Raw genomic sequence first — 25112 nt, forward strand, 5'->3', positions numbered from 1 at the left:
GGGGGTCCGTCATGCCCGGGTGATACAGCGGATTCCCTACCGAAAGCTTCCCCACACCGCAGCATGAGACCGAAGAACTACACAACATCACACTTCACTCTCGATCAATTTGTCAGTAAATCATTTTAACGTATCTTGTTGATGGTGTGGTCCGTGCTAGTGAAATATGATTTACAGCCAACACCATTTATCACATTAACACAGTTCTGTACATCTGTGCATCTCCATCTGTCTGTTTGCTTATTGTACATTTCCTTATTTAAAATTCTGCCCATTTCATTCTCTTTGTTTTAATCACTGCACATCTCTTTATAATATATATAGATATTATATATATATATATATATAATATATATATATATATATATATGTATATATATATAATATATGATAATCTCATCATACACACACTGACCTCAATCATTTTCAAGCACTCAGTATTCCACTTAACTTTAACCTTTAACTTATTATATATATTATTACTTATTACTTAATAAATAACTCAAATTCTATGTTAGCATTAAGTATTTCAGTCCAAGTTTAACCGTCAGTGTGATTCCTATCAGATCAGAACCCTCTGACATCTGGTCTGGAGCCCATAGTGACATCACCCATCAGCCCTGCTGCTTCCAAGGCTATATTCTCCATCCACACAGCGATGAAGCATCTGTTTTTTTTTCTTGCAACACAAACACACACTTCACACATTCAAATACCCTTATTTCGAGTAGGAATAGGTGTGATTTCGCAAAGAGAGCAGTTTTTCTTCAGCCACCCACTGTTTTCTGTTTCATTGGCCACACTGGCAGCAGTCTGAGATGGTAATTGAATTAGTGGGCTGTAGACAACGTGGATTATTGCCTCTATTGGAAAGCATGTCCAGCAGAATGCCTATTGTACAGTTTGCAGTCGAAATGAGCAAACAGTGCGTAAACATTATAATGAAAGCAAGGTATGATTAATTAGAAGAATGCAGGAATAGTTTGAATTCTCTTCCTCTAAGTTGCTCAGACAGATGTCAAGCATTACAGCCTCTGCAGTGAGACATTGCTTTCTCTTAACAAGAAAGGTCATTAGGTACTCTTTTACCTAACAAGGTCCCACAGGAACAAAGCCTAATCAGGTCACCTTTAAAAAGCCCATAACTCAATGCTAAGGCCAATGGAAGAAAAGGCCACACTTTCCTTTGTGTCCCACAATGCCTTGAATGTGGGTTGGATCCGTTACACAAGTGTGCTTGATTCATTGCAAGATAATTTCATTTTCTGATTCACAAATATCTATTCGTAATAACACACTCAGAAGAAAATTTGATGTTAAGGGTATACACAAAGGTTTCCAGTTGGTGATCCACATAAAACTACTGAACTCATTCATGACATGTCTGATTCTTTTTTTTTATATACAAACAGTAGTCTTGTTAATAATGGCATGACATTCATCACCCTGCTTGTTTCTTGCACAGTGCACACACAGTCCAGGTTCTCTGTTCGCTGTATTATACGTGCTCGGGGGATGTGCGCTCACAACCTGATGCACCTTGACCTAAAATAACCAGCAGAATTTTCACTTACGTCTAGTCTAGAATTTGCATACAGATAAGATTATTTGCATGTCAAAGTGGGTCTTTTGAAATAACTACATGATTAAGGGTATCCGCTTCAGTCGCTTCTTCAAATGGAATTTCATCATAAGAGATTTCATACAAGACCCACAGAAAAGTCATACTGGCCAACACCTTCGTCATGCCTTATTGTCAAAGTTGTCAAATAAAATATTACCTTCACGACCGTACAGCAGCCTACAAGAGCTATTATTATGGTCCTGAAGAAAAGTGCCTCTTAAAGGTCCAGTGTGTAAGATTTTCAGGGCTCTATTTACAAAATATGGGAGAAATGGCATATTATATTGTGCCTGCCATGTTGAGCCACTGTATACAGTGGACAGGGAAAGGGACAAACAGAACACTAACTCTAAATAGGATCTTTCACACTTTCATGCTTGATAGTAGGAGGGTGAGTGGAAGGTGATACAATCTGCAACTGCACTGCTAGATGTCACTAAATCCAACCCAATGGTCCTTTAATAAAACAAGATATATTTAAATGTTTACAAAACGGGTTATGGTTGGCTTACTATCAGTCTTCCACACCTGTGCTCTGTCACTTTCGTCAGTCTGATTCACTGCCAATTAATCACACCAAATCCACCCTCTACACAAACCAGCTGTATCACTCACTCACTAAGTGACAACGAGGTCAAAACAGCCACCATCTGGTTCCTTTCAGGAAACATTGGATGACATATTTACATGTGTGATGACAAACAAGTGTCAAAAGAAGCAGCCCTAGATCCCTCGACGCTTATTCATTTCGTCACATTTGCTAGACAGCTAATCCAACCTTTGTTTACACTAATCAATTTCATGACAGGGAAGTGAAATTTCAGACAAGGATTTGGGATTTACTACAAATCCCAGGATGACTTCTGAAGAGTGATCTGAAGCTGTATGTGATTTATATGAAACTATACAATGGCCAATTGACAACAATAGCAGCAAAAGAAATACATCTAAGATGTAGCTCATCTTTTTAAGTGTTGTCTAGGCTGAAATATCTCACTAACTGTTTGACGGATTGCAATTCAATTTTGTACAGACCTGTATGGCCTCCAGAGGATGAATCCTAATGATGTTGGTAATCCCCCTGACTTTTCCTATAGCTCCAGCACGAGAATGACATTTGTGGTGTTAAAGTAAATAAGATGGATTATCATGAAATTTGACATTAATGTTCCCCATAGGATCCCATTGCTCTTTTTTTATCCAACTTTAGGACAAATATGTCTTCTGCCTTGTCTTCTAGCAAAACTTGCCATAATGTATGTCTAAACTATACAAATCACATACACTTGAAAGAAAAGATTATGTCATGGCATACACACATACACATGAATTATTACTATGGTTTGTTGACAACATGTCTGCCTGTAAAAGTTAACATCTGGCTTATGAACACCTTCCATTGGGTTTAGGGTCATGAACCACACTTGAAATCTTTCCTGAGCAGCCTCCAGTAAATAAGCAGGTAGGTGTTTAGTGTTTTGCTCAAGGACATTTGGGATTTGGCTGATGAAAAAACACATAATGCCAGCTGAGGAAATTGTAGCTGTGATGCTGAAAGCCTTTTTCTTCTTGGTTTATATTTACTATTTTGTCTCCATGTCAACCTTGTCATCAAGAAGAGAGCATTTCACGGTATCCAGAAGAGATTGCAAACATGCTACAAGCACCGTAAAATGGTGTCATTTGACGTTTTACTTTGCCTTCAGCATTATTGATCATTCCTTTCTCCCTAGAATGGATTCACTGATGCAGCTGACAGTTTCTTTCTTAGCGTTCATGTGTTTTTCAAGGTGGAACATCTGGTGGATTGTTGCAGGTGTGCAAAGAGTGGAATTCTGTCCACTTTGCTCTAATATCTATCCCTTTCTCCCTTATTCACTCTAACACTCTCCCTCCAGGCCTTCTTTCTGGCAGATTTCTCCCATAAACATCTTGTCTGCTGGGAGTAACACTTCAGGAGGATGGCAGAAAAGACCTAAGACTGAGCATTTAATAAAAAGTAAATCAAATAGTTTTTAAAATGTAGAAAAATCAAACTTAGAAAGATTTTTTTTCTGCTGGATATAATTAAAGCATTTCCTAATCATGGTATTTAAGAAATACTCTAAAAAATGCAGTAGTCTATTCTGTACTGATATTCACAGACATATCAGTATCGGTGTATATGTTACCTGTTTTTTCCCAGTACTGTATATACTGCAGAAAAAATGTTTGTGGTAATATACTGGTGTTACTGTGAAGAGTTCACTACGATTTATAAACTGTGGCAAGCAGCACAAGTAAGAAAGAAGAAGCAGCTCTCAGCAGTGTCAACTAGCATTGGTTGAAAACTTATATGTTGAATTATGTAACTTAAATATTCTTTAATAAAGTTGGAATCGTCTTTTTTTATGGTTTGCTGTACAAAGTGCAAAGTAATAACAAACGTACAAACGACCACCAATCTACACATTTGCAAAACATTCCTTTATTATAAATAAATCTCCTTTTTGTATAAAAACTGGCATGCTTCAACCATGGCATTTTACAGGTTCACAACCCAAGGCTACAACCCGGTTAGCCAAGACAGCAGGAGGAAACACACTCATCTCATTAAGCAAGGGCGATCCATCAGACAACGGTGAGACAAGAATGAAAAAATCGTCACAACCACAAAAATACTTACAAGTAGAGAATAACAACAAACATGTTTGAGTCTCATAGATTTTCTCTTACATTTTCTCTTTTTAAATATCTTTTAAAATGTAATTTGTTAAATCTCTTTCCCGGCCCCACCTTTGCCCTTTTTAGATATAATGTCTACATGGTTTCTGACAGTTTTTATCTTTTTCTTTTCAGGATTTTTTTTTTGTTTTTGTTTTTTTTTTTTGTTAAGGTTTTAATAGTTATTCTGTCCACCATAGTGTCCTATGGCATGTTACTTTTTTCATGTTGTGTCTTTTTATTTTTTATTTTTTTTATTTAAACAGGTAAGTTCATGGTAGGACCAATGAGCTGTGAGCAGCGGGAAAGCAGGCACACTGACTGGCTGTTTATGTGGTCCCACCTCTCTGTGGTTTAATGCGGAACAATACAAAATGTCTCATGCTTGAATTCCATTGGGTGCTCCGTCTGTCCGCCAGTTCTTCGGCCAATCAGCTTATGAATGACAGCTCCTTCTTTCGCTTGACGCTGAAACCCCCCACCCCCACCCCCAAAGACACGCCCCCCTCTCATGTCCAATCACTTCCCTTCATCTTCTTCTTCTTCTTCTTCTTCTTCTGTGGTCCCTTCAAATGGCATGATTGCTGTAGCTGACATATGTCGTCTTAGTTGATGAAGCTGTGTGAAAGGGTGGAAGGTGGGAAGGAGTTGGTGTGAGGTTGGTAAAAAAGAAAAAAAGAAAAAGAGAGAGTGGAAAAAGGAAAGAGAGAATGAAAAAGAAAGGGCAGATTGAAATGATGGAGGGGACAGAGTGAAGGAAAAAAGAAGAAAGAGCAGTTGAGAGCAGATTTTTGTTACAGATGGTCACGTAACAATGTCACATCCACAGTCCACCTGAGTTGTTGGGGCTTTTTGTCAAAGCCATTATGTCTTGTGTCCCCTCAAGCGTTCCGTGGTAAATGTCAATATTTCTGCAGCAACCACAGGCCTCTAACTGCACCATTGTTATATTCTGATGCTTTCATACAACACTTTTATTTCTTTTTTTTTTTGTTCTGTCTTTTACTTGTGTTTAGCCATCACACTGCTGCGGAGTAATGGAAAAAGGTCCTTGATGAAAAAAAAAATATATAAATATATATCAAAGAAATGAGTGCTGAGTGCATGCAGACTTGAAAAATGTCCAAAGCTTTTTATTGATATTTTCTAAAGAGCACTCTTAAGCAAAATGTCAGGTAGCAAAAAGGAAGAGACTCTGAAACTTGCTTTCAGCCTGTCACCGTTGTGTAAATAAATTGTTGCTTGCACCATATGGAACTTATTCATTTGCAGACTTTTTTTTGCAAAGTGAAGCATGTGAGAAGATGACTAAGCAACTTTCACTATTGGCTAAATGAATGAACTGTGACCTGCTTCCTTCACTGGTGCTAATAAAGTGCTGACGGGATAACGTGGTTTGGCTTCACGGGGTCTGAGACCTATTATACTTCGACACTGAGACACACGTGTTTATGTGATTACAGATGAAGACGTGTGCGCAAACACCTCTTACACACACTACTTACACTAGTGAGAGAAATACACACACACACACAAATACACACCGTCATTACATCTGTGGATTGCTGACGAAGGAGAACCAGCTCAGGGCAGAAAAGAGCTTTGAAGTGGATGTAACAGCATTTCACTGTCAGAGCTACGCTGTTTGAAAACTGTCACTGTCGCGGCTGTTTTTGCCACGCAAAAAGAAAGCCAGGCGTGAAATTAATTTTTCCAAATTCAAATTAAACTCTTACTTAATTGAGCAAGACAAATGCTTCACGTGGACTGTATATCTAAGCATACAGTGCGTAAGTTTGTTTGTCTGCGTGCATGCTGCTACTCCATTATAACACGCAATTAACCCCATATTAACAGCTACAGTTAGAGCACATCATAATAAAACACAAGTGTTTCCTATTGACTAGTATACGGTTTAACATCTGTATACGTGTATGCATGTTTGTGCGTGTATATTATATGTTTTTACGTTAAATAATAAAATGCTACTGTCCTCAAACTAATAACTATTGATCTTAAAGAGAGCTCTAGAAAGATTCATAGTGCCTACCCAGGTTTACACAGTTTCTCAATGTCCATGTACTGTAAATTATACACATTATTGTACATAACATACTGTGCAAGTGTTTCTTTGATTTTTTTTCTTTTTGATATTCAGCTTCAGTTTAATATTTCTAATCTATCTTTTGGTCTGCTAGCTCTCATATACTTCAGCCTGGATCGCTTTAATTTGACGTCAAAAAGCTCTGATGATATAGTTTTATATACTTTATTATATGTGTAGTTAAAAAATTTTGGTGTTCTCTTACTCACTGTTGGTCTCCATGCTCTCACATAATTCGGTCTTCACCTCTCCGTTGGGCCGGTCCCCTCCCTTCTGGGACAGTTTCCCCGACATGGTGGCAGCTGTCACGATTGCCTGTATCATCATTCAGAAACCCGTTGATTGGAAATGAGGACTATTATAGCATGGTATATATTCTGGTTTCCTTCTTAAAAGTAAGGTGATTTCCACATGGTGTATTGTTTGTTTATTTCATCATATTCCATCGTATTTAAAGAGCCATTATGTACATTTTCTACCATAAAATAAAATCATAGATATAGATTTGAAATAACGTTGATGTGTTAAATCATGCTGACCAGGTGAACGGTGTCTCTGTCATTCCCGCTCTGTTTTTGCACTTCGTAACTTTTTGCTCCGGGTCCGTTCATCTGCGACAAATACATAACACCTTACGCTGCACATCACCAACTATTTCACATATTTTGGTGAAAGCCGCTGATGGACAGTAAAATAAACTGCTGTGAACTATGGCTATTCTCAGCTCACTTTGTCGGCTGAACTGTGACGTCAGAGCACTGTGTTAGTGTTTGTACCAGAGGCGTTTTTGGACCACTGCGAAGTGTTGTGACTTGCTAGTTACGTGTACAGCTGTCAATAATTACAACAGTGGTATTACACTCTGAAATTTGTGGCGCTATATCACAAATTCTATGTAATCTATTTCTATGCAATATGTTAAAAATGATGTAAATGTAACATACAAGACTCATGTCCACCTCACCTTGAAGCTGCGTTTTCGTTTGGGGACGTTCTGCTCGGGGTGGAAGAGGATGACGTAGACCTTGGGCATGTAGAGCATCCCCAGAGAGACGGAGGCAGACAGGCTGAGAGAGATGGTCAGGGTGGTGGTTTGGATATACATCTAAGAGGAGAGAGAGACACGGAGAGAGAGAGATAAAGTGAGAAAGACACAGTCATTTATCACATTTGAAGTTGTCAGAGATAGTCTGTGTAATCGTCCAACTACAGAACATGTCTGATGAGGGAAAGAGGAGGAGGACAGATGGGACAAGTGGGGAGACAGGAAGCAAAAGATGGTCTAACAAGAGCCAAATTAGCAGAAAATTTGTGTAGTGACAGCCACGGCGACACACAAGGCAGGTAGATCAAATGGTATATGAAATGATAGCACCGATGAAGCTGCTTAATTGCCCGTGTGCTGCCGAGCTTGTATCTTTCTCGAAGATTGGGAAATTATTCTTAGCACTTTTTTGGCAGCCTGAAACACCAGATGGGTGTGGTTTATTGCAAGTTGAAATTACACTAGATTGACTTTCAGATGTGTTTGTCTGAGGCACTGGGTAAAGTCTGGCCAACATGATGACCTTACAAGGGTGAGAAAACTTTTTCCAGAGACTGTTGGTAAACGACAGTTACCCTTAAAGAGATCAGCGCATTTCTGTATTTATTCAGTTGAGAATGTGATGCATGACTGCATTTGCACTGTCAAACAGTCAAACAGGGTGGATAGTAGACTGGATGGCAGATGCTAGTGAAAGGGTACAGTCAGTGGACTGAAGGACAGATATGATGACACACTATAGGCGGGCAGTCAGAATTGCTATGTACATCCAACTAAATTCGACTGCTTTATTAAACCACTTCGATTCTGCCAAGTAAGTTGGAGGACAGTTATAATAAAACAAAAAGACAGTGAGGCAGACACACATATACACACTGCAGCACTCGTCCTCAGGTCCTTAGTGGGTTTCAGAGAGTAGTTTGGAGGAGGACAGACCTGACACAGCTGACAAGCTCTCAAGACATGGGGCTCATCAGCCGAGTACTGTCTGCTGTATATCGAGAGAGGCAGACAGAGGAAGGAGGGGTGAGATGGATGGAAATATGGGAGAGAGAATAGTGCAAATGGAAAGATGGTGCCTGGGAGCGAAAGTAACAGAGAGGCATGGAGAGGGCAGGGAGGGCAGGAACATGAAACAAAAACAAAACAATCTTATGGGATGGGGGCAAGTGAGGAAAAAGGAGAAGAGTGACTCATGGAGATACTGATGACGTGAGAACGAGAGGACAGAGAGACAAAAGCAGCCAACGCCATTGTCAAAAGAAAACTGCACAGACACACTGATTGAGACAGCGCCGGTAACAAGAAGGAGAAAGTAGAACAGAGAAGCTGCACCGTTAATGTTCGATACACCACTGCTGACTTCATTTTCATTCATGAACTAGAACAGCTTCTGTACAGTCCCATTGTACATCGGTGACACACAGCACAGGTAACTGAAAAAGTAATAATGTACTGTACAGAGGCTTCAGAAGCTGCTTCACATAGGTCCTAGATAGTGACACAACAATGTGCAAATAACACACATACATACATATGTTACTGACATACGTGTACATATATTAAATATTAAAGTCTGTGTAAAGTCCGAATAAATGTGTTCTGAGTTTAGACCAAATAAGAAAGTGTTAATGAGCACCCAGCTAAATTTGAATGAAAAATATCGACAAGTTTATGAAAATGAGCAGCATTCTTAGCTCCAGGACTGTGGGGGCGCTGAATGTGCTGAAGCCGTGTCAGATGAGTTCAGAAAATGACATGACTAACTTTGAAACACTGTGAGCGAGATGAATTAATCTCCATCTCTCTGCTAGGCATGCAGGGGTATGCTCAGGGTGGCCTCAGCGTGTCATCGAGCCACCCTTTAGCACCGCCCACAAAAATTCTTGGTCTGAAAAACTGTTATAACCTCAAACATTTCAGTACTATATCATTCAGAGTCTTTTCACATGTTTCCAGCAACTATTTAAATGCTTTTCTAACATATTTAATGTGTTTTAAAGAAATCTCAGAATTGCCTTTAAACAGGACTTTTAGGGGAACAGTGCAATTATAAACCTATCAGTTGCAAAATAGGAACCAAGGAGGTAGGCAGGGAGTGTTTTCATTTCATTTAAATCAGAATTCAATAAAATGCTGTAAACATGCCTCAATAACAGGTTTCATTTTGAAAACACATCAGGACATTTGTGAGAAATTGGAAATGGACATTATTAAAAAAAATAAATAAAGAAGATGTGACCTGAGGATTCTCAATCAGAAGTTGCAGCCTTGAGCTACCCTGGTATGACTGTGTTTAACCATTCTCAAAGATTCATAGTTTTATGTTCTTGAAATGCAGTGACTATTACATGAAAAGTTACTGTTAGCAGAAACACATCCTAAGAAAATAATTAGGATCCCAACCATGCAGATAACCTTTCATCTTGCTGCTACCAGGAAGAAAGTACCGGATACACCGGGCCAGCACTGAGTCTCAGGAGGAGCTTCTACCCTCAGGCCACTCAGATCCTAAATGAGGACACAGACTTCCTTCTTACATTTAACTGTGGTTGTGCTTCATATGATTACCAAATAAATAAACTAATACAATATAATAATAAAAATATGACTTCAGCCTAAAAAAAAGAGGGAAGAAAAAATAGGATAGAAGCATTTTACAAAAACACAATAAATCAAATTTACTTTAACTTTACTTTACTCACTCACATACTGTGATGGTGGGCACATACGTACATGTTTGTACTTCTCTGCTAAACAAAAATAATTGCCTTTCCTCACCTCAACCCAAGTCTTAACCCTTAAACAGGCTTTTTAGGAAGTCAAAAATGTTGCCATTCTCCAGGTCTCAAACTTGGTCCTCATAAATATAGAGGAAAAAGAACATGCACACCTGCCTGAAGGCGTAGGTTGATAACATTGACAGTAGCCAAAGGGAAAGGGGAGTGCACAGCCAATAAACTGGAGGCAAATCGACACACGCGAACACACACAGACACGCACACACACACACACAGACTGATAAATACACACACACACAAAAAAAAATCTAATTTAAGTACGCAGGTGTGTCACATCTACTAAATATAGGCCTTCATTTAAACATACATGTATAGAATCAGAATCAGAAGTACTTTATGAATCCCCGTAGGTATACATACAGTATATATTAGCTTTACATGGAAGTTACTCACACAACCACACTTTAATTTTGTTTTTCTGCATGATATTCCTGTGGCAGCATCAAAGTGGGTCAGCCAGGGGTAAAGAGCTCTGCCTGCAGCTCCCCTACAGGCTCTGATAGCAACTTAAACTCCATTCCCCATCAGATGACTCTCACCTCAACCACAAGATCGCACCCAAACACATAAAAACAAAACACTAGAGTCAATTTTGCGACTGTTTCGAGACGGATCACTAATTAAGCAAGAGAGGAGATAGAGAGAGAGAGCGAAAAAGAGAAAGAGAGAGAGAGAGAGAGAGAGAGAGAGAGAGAGAGAGAGAGAGAGAGCATTTGTGGATTCAGTTGTACTCTGCTATATTGTTTCTTTCTCGGAATTCCTGCCAACAAGTTGCACTCAATTGAATTGTAAGAGAGAGAAAGAGAGAGAGAGAGAGAGAGAGAGAGAGAGAGCATTTGTGGATTCAGTTGTACTCTGCTATATTGTTTCTTTCTCGGAATTCCTGCCAACAAGTTGCACTCAATTGAATTGTACTGATACAGGGATCAGTGAGTGGCTGTATCATTGGGGAACAGATGGAGCGTTTTTAGTGGGAGAGAGGCGGGAATGAAACTGAGATATAAAAAAAAAAAAAAAAAAAAAAAATGAAAGAGAGAGTCGATGAAGAAAAGCGTGAAAATGGGGAAAAAAAAGGTAGAATAAACAGTGAAAACGACAGGAAAAGCAGGGAACTTGCTCTTATCAAAACAGCACCGAGTCTGCTGATAGCCGCTTCCATTACATCTACCCTTTGGTCCAAAGTTGTGACTTCCAGCTGTTATTTACACACATACACGCACCACACTGAAGACTGAAACTGTCCTCCTCCGCCCTGCTGTCCACAGCTGATAATACCTAGAAATCTGTGCATCTGGAAAACTTAGTCTATTATCCCAAAAGTCACACTCGGAAAGCAGGCGATCAGCTACGGATGGCTGCGTACAATGTGTTCCCTTAAGGTTAAAAACATTTACAGACAGAGACTCTCTGGTCCATGATAGGGAGATATTTAGAAAGAGGAACATAGAGATAGACTGATGGCTGATGTGCTTTTAACACCTGGGGAGAGAAAAAGGAACACAGGAGTGTCTAATGTACACTAGATCAAGTGGAAAAAGACATGGCTTAGTCTTGCACTTACTATTAGTCTTAAGGTTAATGAGAATGATGCTTTAGCTGAATTTTGGGTCAGCATCAGTGAGCAATATTGCTCGAACTGACCTGGCAGCGCTGTGCTGATTGCACAGTGTGTTTTTATTGTTCTCTTTAGGGTACTCATTTTAATAAGGATTGTTGTTCACTGGACACCTTGTTATTTTTCAATTAGTGCCTAAAGGATGGGCCCACTCTTGTTGAACACAGATCTTATTACAATGTTGATTTATATCTGTTGATATATGTATTATTTTTCACATATTCAAAATAATACTAATCCTAATAATAATAATACTAAAATATATAATAATATATATAATAGTTGCAGCTGATCGCCACAGAGGGGCTTTTGTTAAGTTAGTCAGCCTAAAGCAAGTAGATAAGGGTCGCTCCAATAACTAGTTACCTAAAGACTATGTGTTGTGTTCGCTGCCACAGAAAAGAAATAAAAAGTCTCATTCATACACCATGTTTTTTTGTTTTTTTTTAATTCTTCACAGGAAAGTTTCTCTACACTGTGAGCAGCTAGCTGGTTTGCATCAACCACCATTATCACCATTTTTTCAAAGCCGCAGTGGAAAACAAAAGAATGACAAAGAAGAAAAAAAGTTATTTTTAGATCCAAAGTGATTATTCCCAAGGATGCACCACAATCTGAAATATATGTACATATTTAAGTTGGAGACATTACTGTCATGTCCTCACTTTGAAGATGCCTCAACTCACCCTACCCTAAATTGTGATATATATATTGTATATTGTAGCATTGCCTTAAGACATCAAGGTACTATTTATATGCCATATTGCCTTGCTCTATTTCTGAACAGAATAACATTAATGCTTGGACATTTGTCATAATATGACAATTCTTCATCACCTCTGAGCTACAGAATATCTTAACCAATCAAGTTTCCCCAAAGAAAACAATTACTATTGCTATTGTTTGACATTACACATGGATGATGGAGACAATATGAAACGCTAACACATAAAACCATGCCATCCATGTCACAAATACATTCGGTGAGAGAGCGAACAAAAGGGGCAAAGGGTCTGACCAGAGTCTGCAGGGGGAGTGTGACCTCCTGATGCAGGTGGAGGTGGAGGTGGAGGTGAGAGGTTTGTTTTGTAGACGCAGCAGCACTGAAAAGGCTGGACTCGCAGGCGTGAAGCCCAAAAAAATTCATGTTTTTTTTACTTCGCAGGGCAATATGAGCACCAACTTATCTGGCAGTGAACACTTCCATTTCATGTAAGTCGCTGAATATCTGTATAAGAATATAATTCCCCGTAGACATGACAGATCCCAAGAGACAGGCAGCTTGATAGTTAGGCCACCCATCAGCCAGTTAAGTGTAGAGAGAGCAGTGTTCTCTTCACAGCAGATAGCTGAAGCGTGACAGCTAATGTTGGCGGCTATTCCGGGTTGGCTTGGCTGTACTATAGACACAGCTTGTGAACACTACATCAGAAGCAAATTAACTAAATTAGGCCTATCTTCTGCAGATAGTGCAATTTCCCGCTGCTATACACAGAAGGGAGACACACAGAACGCATTCGCATTAAGTTGAGACCTAAAACATATGTCGTATAAATGGAGAAAGGCACTGTCATGGAGATTTCTTTCGCCGAAAAAAAGGAGCGCTAGCGCTCTAATCACAGACGGAATTTTCGGAGTTGAAGCAGCATGTCGTCGTATAAATATGAATCAGATTATGCATGGGTTATAAACGCAGAAACACACACCCACGCATAAATCCCTGCCTCTCATTGCTTGATGAACCGAGACACGAAACATTCTAAGTCATTACGTTGCCTCTCTGATTTATTGCAACCCCTTTCATATGGACCACAGGGTGAGAAAAAGGGGTGGCGAAATCAAAGAGCTCCGGCCGGCAACACGGCCAACAGCACAGAAAGACACAGAAAGAGAGGAAGAGTGAGACACAGATGGCGTGAGCGTGAACCGCGGGTAAAAACAAGAGGAAGCAGACGAACAAGGACGAAGAAAGGAAACATTTGGGATAAACAACCATTGGCCGACGGGAAGTGGGAAGAAGACATAAGATATAAATAAAGAGAGGGACGCAGTGATGACAAAGCGGTGCAGAAGGACAGTGACTGAACTGAAGTACAAAGTCCTGCAGCGCTGGTGAAATGGAAGTTTTCCCCACAGGACACTTAGACGGAAACACACACGACTTCACTTTGTGTTCAATCCAGCAACCAGCCTTTTGTTGCGTTGCCAAGAAGCTAAGTAGTTGCCTGTTGTCATTTATTGGCCATTGCTGTGCACGGGGTAGCATTTTTCATGAAGTAGTTAAAGCATGACTGACTGTAAAAGGATTCTGTTTTTGATTTGAAGTGTTGATATTACAGTAAGCCTTTCATACACATCTACAGAGATAATGGAAAAATCATATTTTCATACATTGGAATCGATTGGAAGAAAGTGGTTGATTGGAGCTGAAGGGACAGAGTTGCACCTAATAGGTATGTGTCGGTCTAAAGTTGAACTCGTATTCAACTCGCTGCTGATGCATAATCTATGAGATCTCCCACCACACATCAAGCCGTTGTCCTTTTGTCTCCCAGCTCTCTTTTAGAATACCGCTGCCTTGTTTCATGTCCAGAGTCAGGCAACGGTCAGACAGAAAAACTGATCAGGATTAGAAAAATAGATGTTCTTATAAACTCTTTCCAGATTTATCTTTCTGAGATCCTAACTTCCTATCGGCCCATTTTTTTGCCTCCACCTCGGCTCTGCTCATTTAACATTCAACCGCCTGTGCATTGATAACGAGTTTAGGTGTCCTTGATTGGTTCCTGTCCTAACCGAACCAATTTTACGAGCGAGGTGACTTTACAGAGTGCCTGAGGGTCCTAAACTAAAGTCACACTGCCATTTAGTGTCAAAACCTCCTGTGTGTGTGTGTGTGTGTGTGTGTGTGTACGTGTGTGTGTATTTATCCCTGTGTGTCTAACTGACACCTCCTGTTCCAGTCCACTCACACCATGGGACCACTCATCTTTTTAATCATGTGAACCACAGGGGAGTAAGAGGATTTTTTTTTTAAATTATTTATTAAAAATATGAGAGCATGACCAAACCAGATTTTACCACTTCTGAATGTCACAAAAACTATTTCATTTTCTGATTTGTCAGTTGGGTTCAAATGTTTGTTCAGATCAGATCAATTAAAAATGAAATGAAAAATGAAATGCTGCATGTCTGTCGTGTTGTGATACTGATATCTGTGATGTATGACACTTTTAATTGTCTTTACCTACCATGCTGTACAAAAAGCAAATTCCACTGACCTTGGTTGTTCGGTTTGCTCATGGTGAAATGAATCATGTCTTTTTTTGTAGTTGATATTTTTCATGTCTAGTTCAACTTTATGAACTGTGAAGAAAAAAAGCTACTGTGACTGACGTGGCCCATGTTCCCAAGCGAGTATAGTAACTGTAAGCTGTTATAATGCTTCGTTCTCCTCACTAATTTTGTAACTTTTTAGTCTGAGATGAGTTTTATTCAGAATCCTCAAGTTGCTCTTGCCCACACGCCAATCACACATATTTTTCCAAACATGGTGCTGGGATGAAACCGTTATAAAAAAGAGAAAGAAAAAAAAAGCTCTCACACGGTTCTCCACCATAATATTTTAAATTTGTGTCAGTGCAGCTTAATTGGGCCCAAGTGTGGTCAATCTTGTCCACGAGTGCCTCATTACCTTCAACAGAACGGCACTTAGAGACATAGTTTCCTCCATCTAATCCATACTGTTCTAAGGTCTTAGTGAGTGTCATAAAAAAAAGAGCATGGGGTATTTGTTGTAACATATGTGTTTGCCCTGCCACAGCTTGTTAGTGTGGCTCTTATTGACTTGCAGATCTGTGAGGCTTGTCCGTTATTCTTCAGACAAATTCTGAGTTATCCGTAAAGGTCTCATAGTAACGCAGACTGAGAAGGTGGCCCTGTTGTGAATAGCCAGCACTTTCTCTCTCTAACTGACATGACTGTGGCCCCACTGTGCACAGCTCCAGCCAATTAAAATACCCAGCAAGGACTTACATGGATCATCATCAGTCAACAGACTGCTGTCCAAATTGCAGGGGGAAAAAAAAATGTGTCACACCATGAGCATGTAAAATGGGATTAACTGTATGTCTGCACATCTGTTGTGGATGTTACATGTGAAGTTTCTGCAGCGGATGTTATGCAATCTTGGAAATGATACAAAAACACGATGACAGTAGCCAACACGTGTGTAATTCCAATGAAATACTTTCTTAATACAAGAAAAAGGAATCAAGGTAATGAAATCACTGATCTGGTAAGTGAGCTCATGTTTCTTCGCTTATTTTAATTATGTTTTTGTTCAGAACAGTCTTCTAATTCAACCCTTCAAAACTGATTTGAAGAAAAGGTCACCAGTCCTCACTTTGCCTTACAGAGTAATCCTGCCTTGATATTTCTCTTAATGATGCAGACATCAACATTCACAGAAATACTCTGTGTGTCACCACATTGCCATGCTAATTATTGCTACTTATGGGGAAAAAAATAGTCATAATTGAGACGTGCAATGTTAATCTGCAGCCAAGTATGAAACACAAGTCGACACTGGCGAATTTGTGGTTTGCATCCACAGTTTACGACGGCATAAGTAAAACTTTGGCATTTAGTTTTAGTGTATTCGTGAGTAAAATGTGGAGTATGAAGTCAGACAGATATTTGATGAGTTAGGCTGGCTGCTATAGTGGTTTTATCTACTGTACATAGTGGAGTAAAACTGAGGAAAACACAACAAGCTGACATCATTTGTCAGTTGGTGGTTAATTAGAGTCTATTAGTTAGTGTCTATTAGTCTTATACTGATACTCTACGCTACTGATATGCCCATATGTTTACAGTAATTCCAATAATAGCACACACAGATGATGCAACTGCTACTCTGATATGCATGTATTGCCTGCATGCTCAGTATACGTTAGTATACACATAAGAATGACCCAAAGCCATACTAGATACCTCTAGTATGGCTTTTGTTTGGGTGCAATCCAATCCAATCCACGTTATTTATATAGCACGATTTTAGCAAACACAGGGTTTCCAAAGTGCTGCACAATACGATAGAACACAATGAATAACAATATAGAAACATCAAGTACACAACAAAACATCAAGTGCAACAAACTAGTGTACTCTCATACACAAAACTAATACCCTTTATCCCAGTGGCTTACCACTTAATGTGGGATAGACACTCAGACTTGGAAGCACCAACTAGAAGAGAAGGATCTATTTTCAGGTTTGCAGACAAACCCCCTGAGATAACTTGGATACGTTTTTAACACAAAACCATGAAGTTCTTTAATCTAACCAAACCATTTCATGAGTGTTTATGTAGTAGGTATGCCCTGTAGAGAAAGGTCCAGATAGAAATACTTGGACTGGAATAAGAACTCAAAACTCCATGGCCCTACCCCAAAACTCTTTGTTGACCAAGAATGCTTTCTGACACTTTGAGTCTGACAGAGCTCCAGAATAGTATTTCCTTACCATTGCCATCAGCTGGATGTCAGGATACTACATCTGATAGGCAACAGATTTGAATTTCTCTTGGGATCAGCAGCATCGGCAGTACAGCACTAATTGCACTGATGGAATCTACATTGGTTCATTAATCAATTTTCCAATGTTTTTCATTTTGCCTAAATTATCATCCTCGCGGTTAATTAATACGCCCTAATTTCCTTAAAATATTGTGCATTTGCTTCGCATACATCACAACAAGTTCTGTTAATAAAAACCAAAACCGATCAGAATTTAAAATCTCACACAGTTAATCATCCGCACTGCATGTGCTGAGACCTTTTATTATTTATTTATGACTTTATGCTTTGTCACGCAGTCTGTCTCTCTGCAGGCTGACACACATGCACACACACACACAGGGATGAAGAAATGACAGCTACAGTGGAGGTGGAAAATAAACAGAATATACAACAGCATATATGATGTTTGTTATTTTAGTGTAGTAACAGAGATGTAAGGGTGATGGAGATGACTGCTGCATCGAGCCCCAAAAGGGAATTTTGCACAGAAGTTTGGATTTATACTGTTCTTTGCATGTCTGTATTGCTCCCTTGGGAAGAGATTGTGTGTGTGTGTGTGTGTGTGTGTGTGTGTGTGTGTGTGTGCGTGTGTACTTAAATGTGTTGTGTGACTGTTGAGCGTGCATGTGTGTGTGTTTGTCTGCAAGCGTCTCTGTGTGAGGTCCCCCTTGGGCGTCCCCCGCATCCTTCAACATCTCACTGTTTGATGTCAGGATCTGACACTCGCTGTCTGTCTCTCCCATTTTCAGCCAAACGACCAAATCCCACCAGAACCCCGTAAAAGACTGCAAAACCTATTCCTTCAAAAATGAATGAAAAGGTCCCCCCCACACACACACACACAGTTTTCTTGAAGATAATCACTCAGAGGATTTGTAAATTCTGTCAGAATGAAGACGACATGACGTCTAAATCCAGCAGAGGAAAGAAACATCGGTCAGACGTGATCTGCTCTCTGTACGTGATCCCTGTGCACTGCTGCTGTGGTGGTTATGAGCTCATGCAGTTTTCAACTGAAAGCAAGAAAAGTTTGGGATTTTGAAGGTAGTTTTTACAATTGAGTCCAGTGAAGTCAATTTTATTCAAATAGCCCGGTATCACAAATCACAATTTGCCTCAAGGGCCTTTTACAATCTGTACAGCATACGGCGCCTTCTATTCTTGGACCCTCGACTCCGAGGAGGAAAAACTCCCCCACAAAATCCTTTGGAAGAACTTTTTCTTATTTAATCAAAGCTTCAACCAAAGGTAGTAAAATCAGTTGTTTCCACAAATTGGATTCGCCGCATTTTTTTACCAGTTTGTCATGTGAAGATTTTCACATAATGCAATCAAAGGTGCAGGAATGGTGCAGGAATGTCATATTAACATAATTATGCATCCACAAGATGTAATCTGCATCTTAGAATCTGCACTCATATGTGTGCGCAGATCGCACTGTTTCCTTCAAGTATGGTGTTTTACTGAACTTGTTGTTGGTGAAAGAATAAACTTACCGCTCTTACAGGCAGCTTCCATTTTTGCCTCGAGCGTCCCATACATATTGTATGTTTCTATTTCAATGGTTTAAGTAACGCTGAATATGGGAGCGGTCTCATCGGAAGCTGTGTACCTGTAAACGTGATGAGCAATAATTACTGCAACGTAAATTCGACCAATATCCGATTGATTTTCAACAGCTTGCAAATTTTGTGTAATTCCCACAAATATTTCCAACATAATGCTTTAAAATGAAGGAATGATAGCAAATCTTTTACAAATCATCACTTCTGTCCTGCTTTGGGAGCGGTACTCTGCCTGAGAGAAAACACACAAACTAACTAATTCAGAGCAATTTACCCCTTCAGGATGCATAAATCCATACCGACGTTCTGCTCAGTGTACTAAATCCAAACCAATTGCTAACATTTAACCGATACAACAACCACTGCTCAGGTAAAAAAAACAAGCTCAGATGTTATTTAATTAGCAGGCAGCGTTTGAGTATTTTACGACTAGTATCTGAGGGTTTGGTTTAATTCAATCTACTTTAAGTAAAAGAAATGACTTTCCATTCAACCAATGTTCTTCTGAGACGCCCTTTTTACAAGCTCACATGCTGTACTGTATCATGTTGTGTTTAAGTATCTAGTTTTATAGATTTTATAGACACTGAATCACCCAGCGAGCTCAGGTCCAAAGGAAATAAATTGAGTGTTAAAATAAACCCTGCAGTGTGATCTTCCCAAAGCGCTCCTGTAGCATCGTGTTTGGGACGGATGTGATGTTTAAACCTTCTTGACCTCACGGCTTTTGGCCATCTGTCTGATTCATAAACAATTCAGATGTGTCTTTCTTTCCCTTTCTTCCCCTTTACATTTTTCAGTGCTTTCGTTTTACCCCACCTCACCTATGATCTCCATTTATCCCACTTTCTTTCTCTAATATTAGCTTCCTCCATCTTAAGCGTGTGATGGTTGTGTAAATCCCTCCCTCCTTTGAGTCTCAGTCTGCTAGTAGTTGTTGACGTCGCTCTTGCTCTGCACTCCCACGCTCCTTGATTCATTCCTTCTTTGCTGCAGTTTTGCCTTGCACTCTCGCTGCCTCCTTTTCTTTTTCCTCCAACTCCCTCTCCTTATTTCTTCCCCCATCTTTACCTTTTACATCGGTTGCTCCCCATCTCGTCCCTCTCGGCGAGTCACTTTTATTCTGCCTCTCTGTCTCTCTCCTCCACCGTGTCTCCCCCAAACCTCTTCAGATTACTGTAGATTGATTACAGACAGTTACTCAGGTAAGGATCTGGGCGGTCACTGGTTCTCCACCGGGACCACAGTCACGGCCATAAATCTGTCTGAGGACAGTGAGCCGCGACACTGTGTGTATATGTGTGTGTGTGTGTTTTCTGAGCTGAAATGGATTGGTGAGGCAGGTATATATATATATTGTGTGTGTGTGTTCTTTATATACTCCTGAGGACCAAATGCAATCACAGGGAGAGAAAAAAATGAGGAATGTTACTCAAAGTGAAGCCATTTGCCATTCTTCACTCCTTAAAGGGGGTGTTCTAAGGTTAGGACACTTGGGTCTTGCTTTGGTTAGAGGTTAGATTGTAGTGAGTGTGTGTGTGTGTGTGTGTGGGAGGATAGGTGTGCGACAAAGAGATGGTGAATGTTTCAAAGGGATGATGTTAATGTTAGGCCTTGAGAGACATAGGTGTGTATGAATAGCAGCTTTAGTGACTGAGCCTGCGGATTCATACTCACGCGGCTCTGTCCTTCTATCACAACACTGCAGGATTCAGCCTGTTCCCAAAGCCGGGTTCTGTTTGCACTGCATAATGTATCTTGTTGTTTCACTCTACCTACTGATATAGACCAAGATGTTCATGTCCATATCTGGATGAAATGTCACATTTTAGTCAAAAAATGAGTGTGGATGTACAAGGAAGTCAAATCTTTTTCTGCTGACAGCTCCTGCATTGATATGCAAACTAATAAACAGAAAAACTCACTCAAATGTGTCTTAAGAGCAAACATACTAAACGCACACACACACTGTGAGTGGGTTTGTGAGTTAGCAGTGGGGTGGTTGATTCTTCCTCTGTTGGAGGCAGGAGATAACAAGCTGACCATATTTAAGACATCTGCAGAACAGGGAGAGGTGAGGTGGCTCACGGGGGAAAAAAGAAAGAGAGAGAGACAGAGAGATTTATAAAGAGAGAAGGGGATGAGGAGAGAGAAAAAAGAAAGAAAGAAAATGTCCATATAGTGGCAGGCAAAGGAATGATGAGGCTGAGACAGAGAGAGATAGCTGGAGAGAGGATGTACCCTGTGGTTAGGGCTTTACAACAAGCAGAGAGAGGCAGAGAGAAGCACACAACACACACACACACACACACACACACAACCTTTCCTATTTCTGCAGGGTGCGGCAGAAGCTGTTTGGAGCCAGCAGCCTCTGCATGGTAGCATGACCTATTTCAAAACAATACTTCCCTGGTTGGTGATGGTTAAGAATCCCTCTCTCCCCCCCTTTCTTGATTTATCTCCCACATTCATATTCCGTGCCTCGCTGTCACCCTGCAAGTTCCCGTCTCTCGCTGTAACTTTCCCTTTCAATTTTCAGCTCTCCCTTGCTTTGCTTTTTTTTTTCCCCCCTCTTCACCTCTGTCTGTTTTTTCTCTCCCTCCCTCTCTTTTCGCATGTCCGCCGTGACTCAGAGCCGCATTGAGCATTCAGCGGAGAAGAGTGTGAGACACAAGACACACATAATAGGGAGGAATGAGAGGGAGTGAGAAAGAAGAAGCAGAGATGCACAAATAGGAGCATATGAGAAGGGACTTAACAAGAATACACTGGAGGGAATGGAAGCAAGTGACAATGAGTGGGCAAGGACAGAATCTGCATTTGACATACCTAGTGAATACAAAAAGACACTTAAAGTCTCCATGTTATAGACTGTATGCCGGGTTTTTAGTCAGAAGCTGGGAGGAAAACTCAGATTTGTTCAGATGGAAGGTTATGCATTGTAACCATTGTTGTATGAGCACAATCTTTAACTTGCAACAACCTCTACAGGCTTTATCTATTTATTCTGCTCAACTCTGCTGATCTCACAGTACCTCACACAAAGATCCGGCACTTCTCGCAGTCAATGCAGGCTTTGACAACTAAAAACGGACCCAAGGAGAGGTAAGCAGATGCCATTTGAACTCCTTAAAGGTTGGTTATATTATCCTTGACACATGCTGGTCACAGGAAAATCGCATGTCTGACAATAAAAGATGGACCTGATTCAGAAACATCAACTGATATTAAGGCAAAAAGAACTTGAGTTAAAAATTCATCCCTGTTACGGTAGTTTGATGCTAAAGGTCAACTTACTGACTCATGCACAACAAATCACTGACATCCACAAACCCCTACCTTCTGTTGTTGTTCTATAAAAGTATCTTTCTCTTCTATTGTTCACTGTTTCTTCAACACCTCCAACCCCAATCTCTCAGACCTCAACAGCAAAGCCTTTACATGCAGATCACACAGTACAGCACATGACCCCAGCCACCCCCTCAACCCAGTCTTCACACTGCTCCCATCCGGTCACAGATAAAGGTCCCTGGCCTGGAAACGGGCACGCTGTGGCAGGAGTTTTGTCCCCACTGCCATAGCATCGCTAAACAAAACAGCCTGGGAACTGTCGTGTGTGGGTGCTATGCCTTTTTTTTTTGTGGTTATGTTGTGGTGAATAATGTATTTTTGTATTTGTGTGAGCCGTGATATCTCTCTATCCATCCATCCATCCACTTGTTTTTTTTTTCAGATTCACCCACTTTACGGTGCACTGACCACAGACCATCACCTTCACATCTTTGCTGGTACTCCCTCAAGACAAGACCTGGCAAACTTTAAAAAAACACTCCCACAGAGATGTGTTTTACCACAGTGACTCTGGAAAGCACTGAAGCACACCTGGTGGAGGTTCCAAGACCTCGTTAGGGTTGCAAAAGGGTACATTTCCAGAAACTGTCCATGGTAAGGTAAGCTGGGGAATTTTCCATGAAAATTATGGGAATTGGTAAGGTAAGCTGGGGAATTTTCCATGAAAATTATGGGAATTTCTCGGAATTAATTTGAATTTACTGGAAATTGGGCTGGCAGCATGATATGATAAGCCTCATAATGGTCAATCAAATGATGCTAACTATAGCCTATTTAACATCTAGCTTATCAGCTAGCTATCTACTGTATCTTCCCCAAATGTATTTAAGTTCCCTGTTAAGGGCCAACCTTTAATTTTGTAAATTCCTAGTTTATTCCTGTTTATTCCCATAAATTCCTGTTAATTCCCATGGAAAGTATCCAACTTTGAAAATTCATGGAATGTTTGTAACCATAGATCTCATAACAGACACTACTAATAGTCTGATTACAAGCCGCAACCCCATTAACAAACAAACAGCTGCTATAAGCACATTTCACACATTTGAGAGCAAATCTGGGTCACCATAGAGATGAACAACTGACCTACAGTAAAACGTACACCTGATGTTCTAGGTATGCTCATGCTAAGTATCTAAGAGGGATTATGACTCATGTTGCAGAATTTGTGTAACGTTAACAAATGAATTAACAAAGCAGAGTTAATACTTACTTAGTAACGTACAGTACAGTACTGAATAATGATTAGGCAGGGCATGATGGCAGTTTGGCAAGTTAATCATAATGTGAGTCATGTCATCTAACCTCCAACTAACTTCATCGTAGCCTCCCCTCCATTGGAAACCAAACCTATGCCCTTGGTAGAGTTCTCCTCATTAAAGCCCCATCAGCGAGTCACATCATTACCTGTTTATTCCTTTCACTCGCCTCTCTCCTCCCTCTCCTCTGCTCTCACTGTTAGCCAGCCAGCTGCCACACACTCCAGAGGATATTCCAATTAGAAGCAACACACACAGACACACAAGTGTGCACTGGTGGATATTCCAATTAAATACAACACACCAGACAAACACACACAAACGCAAATACATAAGAAGTCGCCGGTGGACATTTTAATTAGCTGAACAAACATGGCATGGACGCTGCTCAGCCCAACAAGTGAGACAGGATGCTTCAACACGTCAGACACACACACACACATGCATGCACACACAGATATACTCATGTGAAGTGGTACACAAATGGCTTCTGCAGCCATATATACACATGAAGCCACCTTAAAAGGGGCCATGATGACTGGATTAAAGCCTCTTTCTGGGGAAAGTGAAGAAGTAATTTTCTCATTATTGGGTTATAATTGTGTGAATTGGGCAAAAGGAGAAAAAAAAGGAAAAGAAAAAGAAAAAAGGTAATCGTTAAAAAAAGAAGTCAAAAAAACTTTAGTCATTTAAACTTCCTTCATCAATAACTGCTGAAAAAAAATCTCCCTGGCTTCTCTAAAAAGAAATGAGGAAAAGGGGAAAAAAATAACACTATGAAACATTCAGAAAGAGTATGATTTCCCTGATGTGTGATTAGGTGGGATCACTTTGATGTCAGCTTTGCGACAGAGGCGGCACATGCCTTGAAAGGAAAATGGGTTGAGACACAAGGAGAGGGAGAGATGGAAATTTTCTGACTGACACTCCAAAACAGGGACAGACTAAAAAAGTTATGTAGAAGAGGATGACACAGTTGGACAGAATATTGATATTTCAGATTGTGTAGATGGACTGGCATGCACTTTCAAGGACACGCTTTGTTTTGGTGCTGTACAACGATTTGATTAATATCTTACCTGGTCAGCTTTGTTATGTGTGTGTGTGCATGTGAGTATTATGTTATAGAGAAAGCTATGAACAACACAGTGCTATCTATCTGTTCACCCCCATGCGTATGCGATTGTTTACTGCTTATTTATCTACTGTATGTGCACATTTACAGTATACAAAGGTTTTGCACTGTGATGTACAGCCTGTGACATCTGCAATCAATGACCTGCCTTGAATTTCAATGAGCGTATGAAGTGTTTTACTGTTAAAAGAAGGATACTCACGGTATCAACAAATCAATACATTTTAGTATATACAGCGGTTTACTATGTGTGTTATGAATCAGAGTGTATGTATGTCCATGCCTCCTAAACCCTTTAATTCTAAACTGATAAGGAGAAAGGACACCT

At 40.1% G+C, this 25112-nt stretch overlaps 1 protein-coding gene across 6 annotated transcripts in view; it reads right to left on the reverse strand.

Annotated features, from left to right (window-relative positions):
- Positions 1-4575: 4575 nt before the first annotated feature.
- The window catches only part of grm8a (glutamate receptor, metabotropic 8a), a 225283-nt gene continuing 204746 nt past the window's right edge, over positions 4576-25112 (reverse strand). For 4 of the 6 annotated variants that reach the window (XM_027291890.1, XM_027291888.1, XM_027291889.1 and 1 more), the window contains 4 exons: positions 7396-7536; positions 6971-7042; positions 6641-6746; positions 4576-4945 (listed from right to left, as the gene is read on the reverse strand). In XM_027291890.1, the coding sequence (XP_027147691.1) occupies positions 4896-4945; positions 6641-6746; positions 6971-7042; positions 7396-7536 (369 nt within the window). In that variant the 3' untranslated portion in view covers positions 4576-4895. Of the gene's footprint in view, positions 4946-6636; positions 6747-6970; positions 7043-7395; positions 7537-25112 lie in introns of all 6 variants that reach the window. The other 2 variants (XM_027291892.1, XM_027291893.1) reach the window with 2 other exon arrangements.

The sequence above is a fragment of the Larimichthys crocea genome, chromosome XX, assembly GCF_000972845.2.
Source record: "Larimichthys crocea isolate SSNF chromosome XX, L_crocea_2.0, whole genome shotgun sequence".
Taxonomy (NCBI): Eukaryota; Metazoa; Chordata; class Actinopteri; family Sciaenidae; genus Larimichthys; species Larimichthys crocea.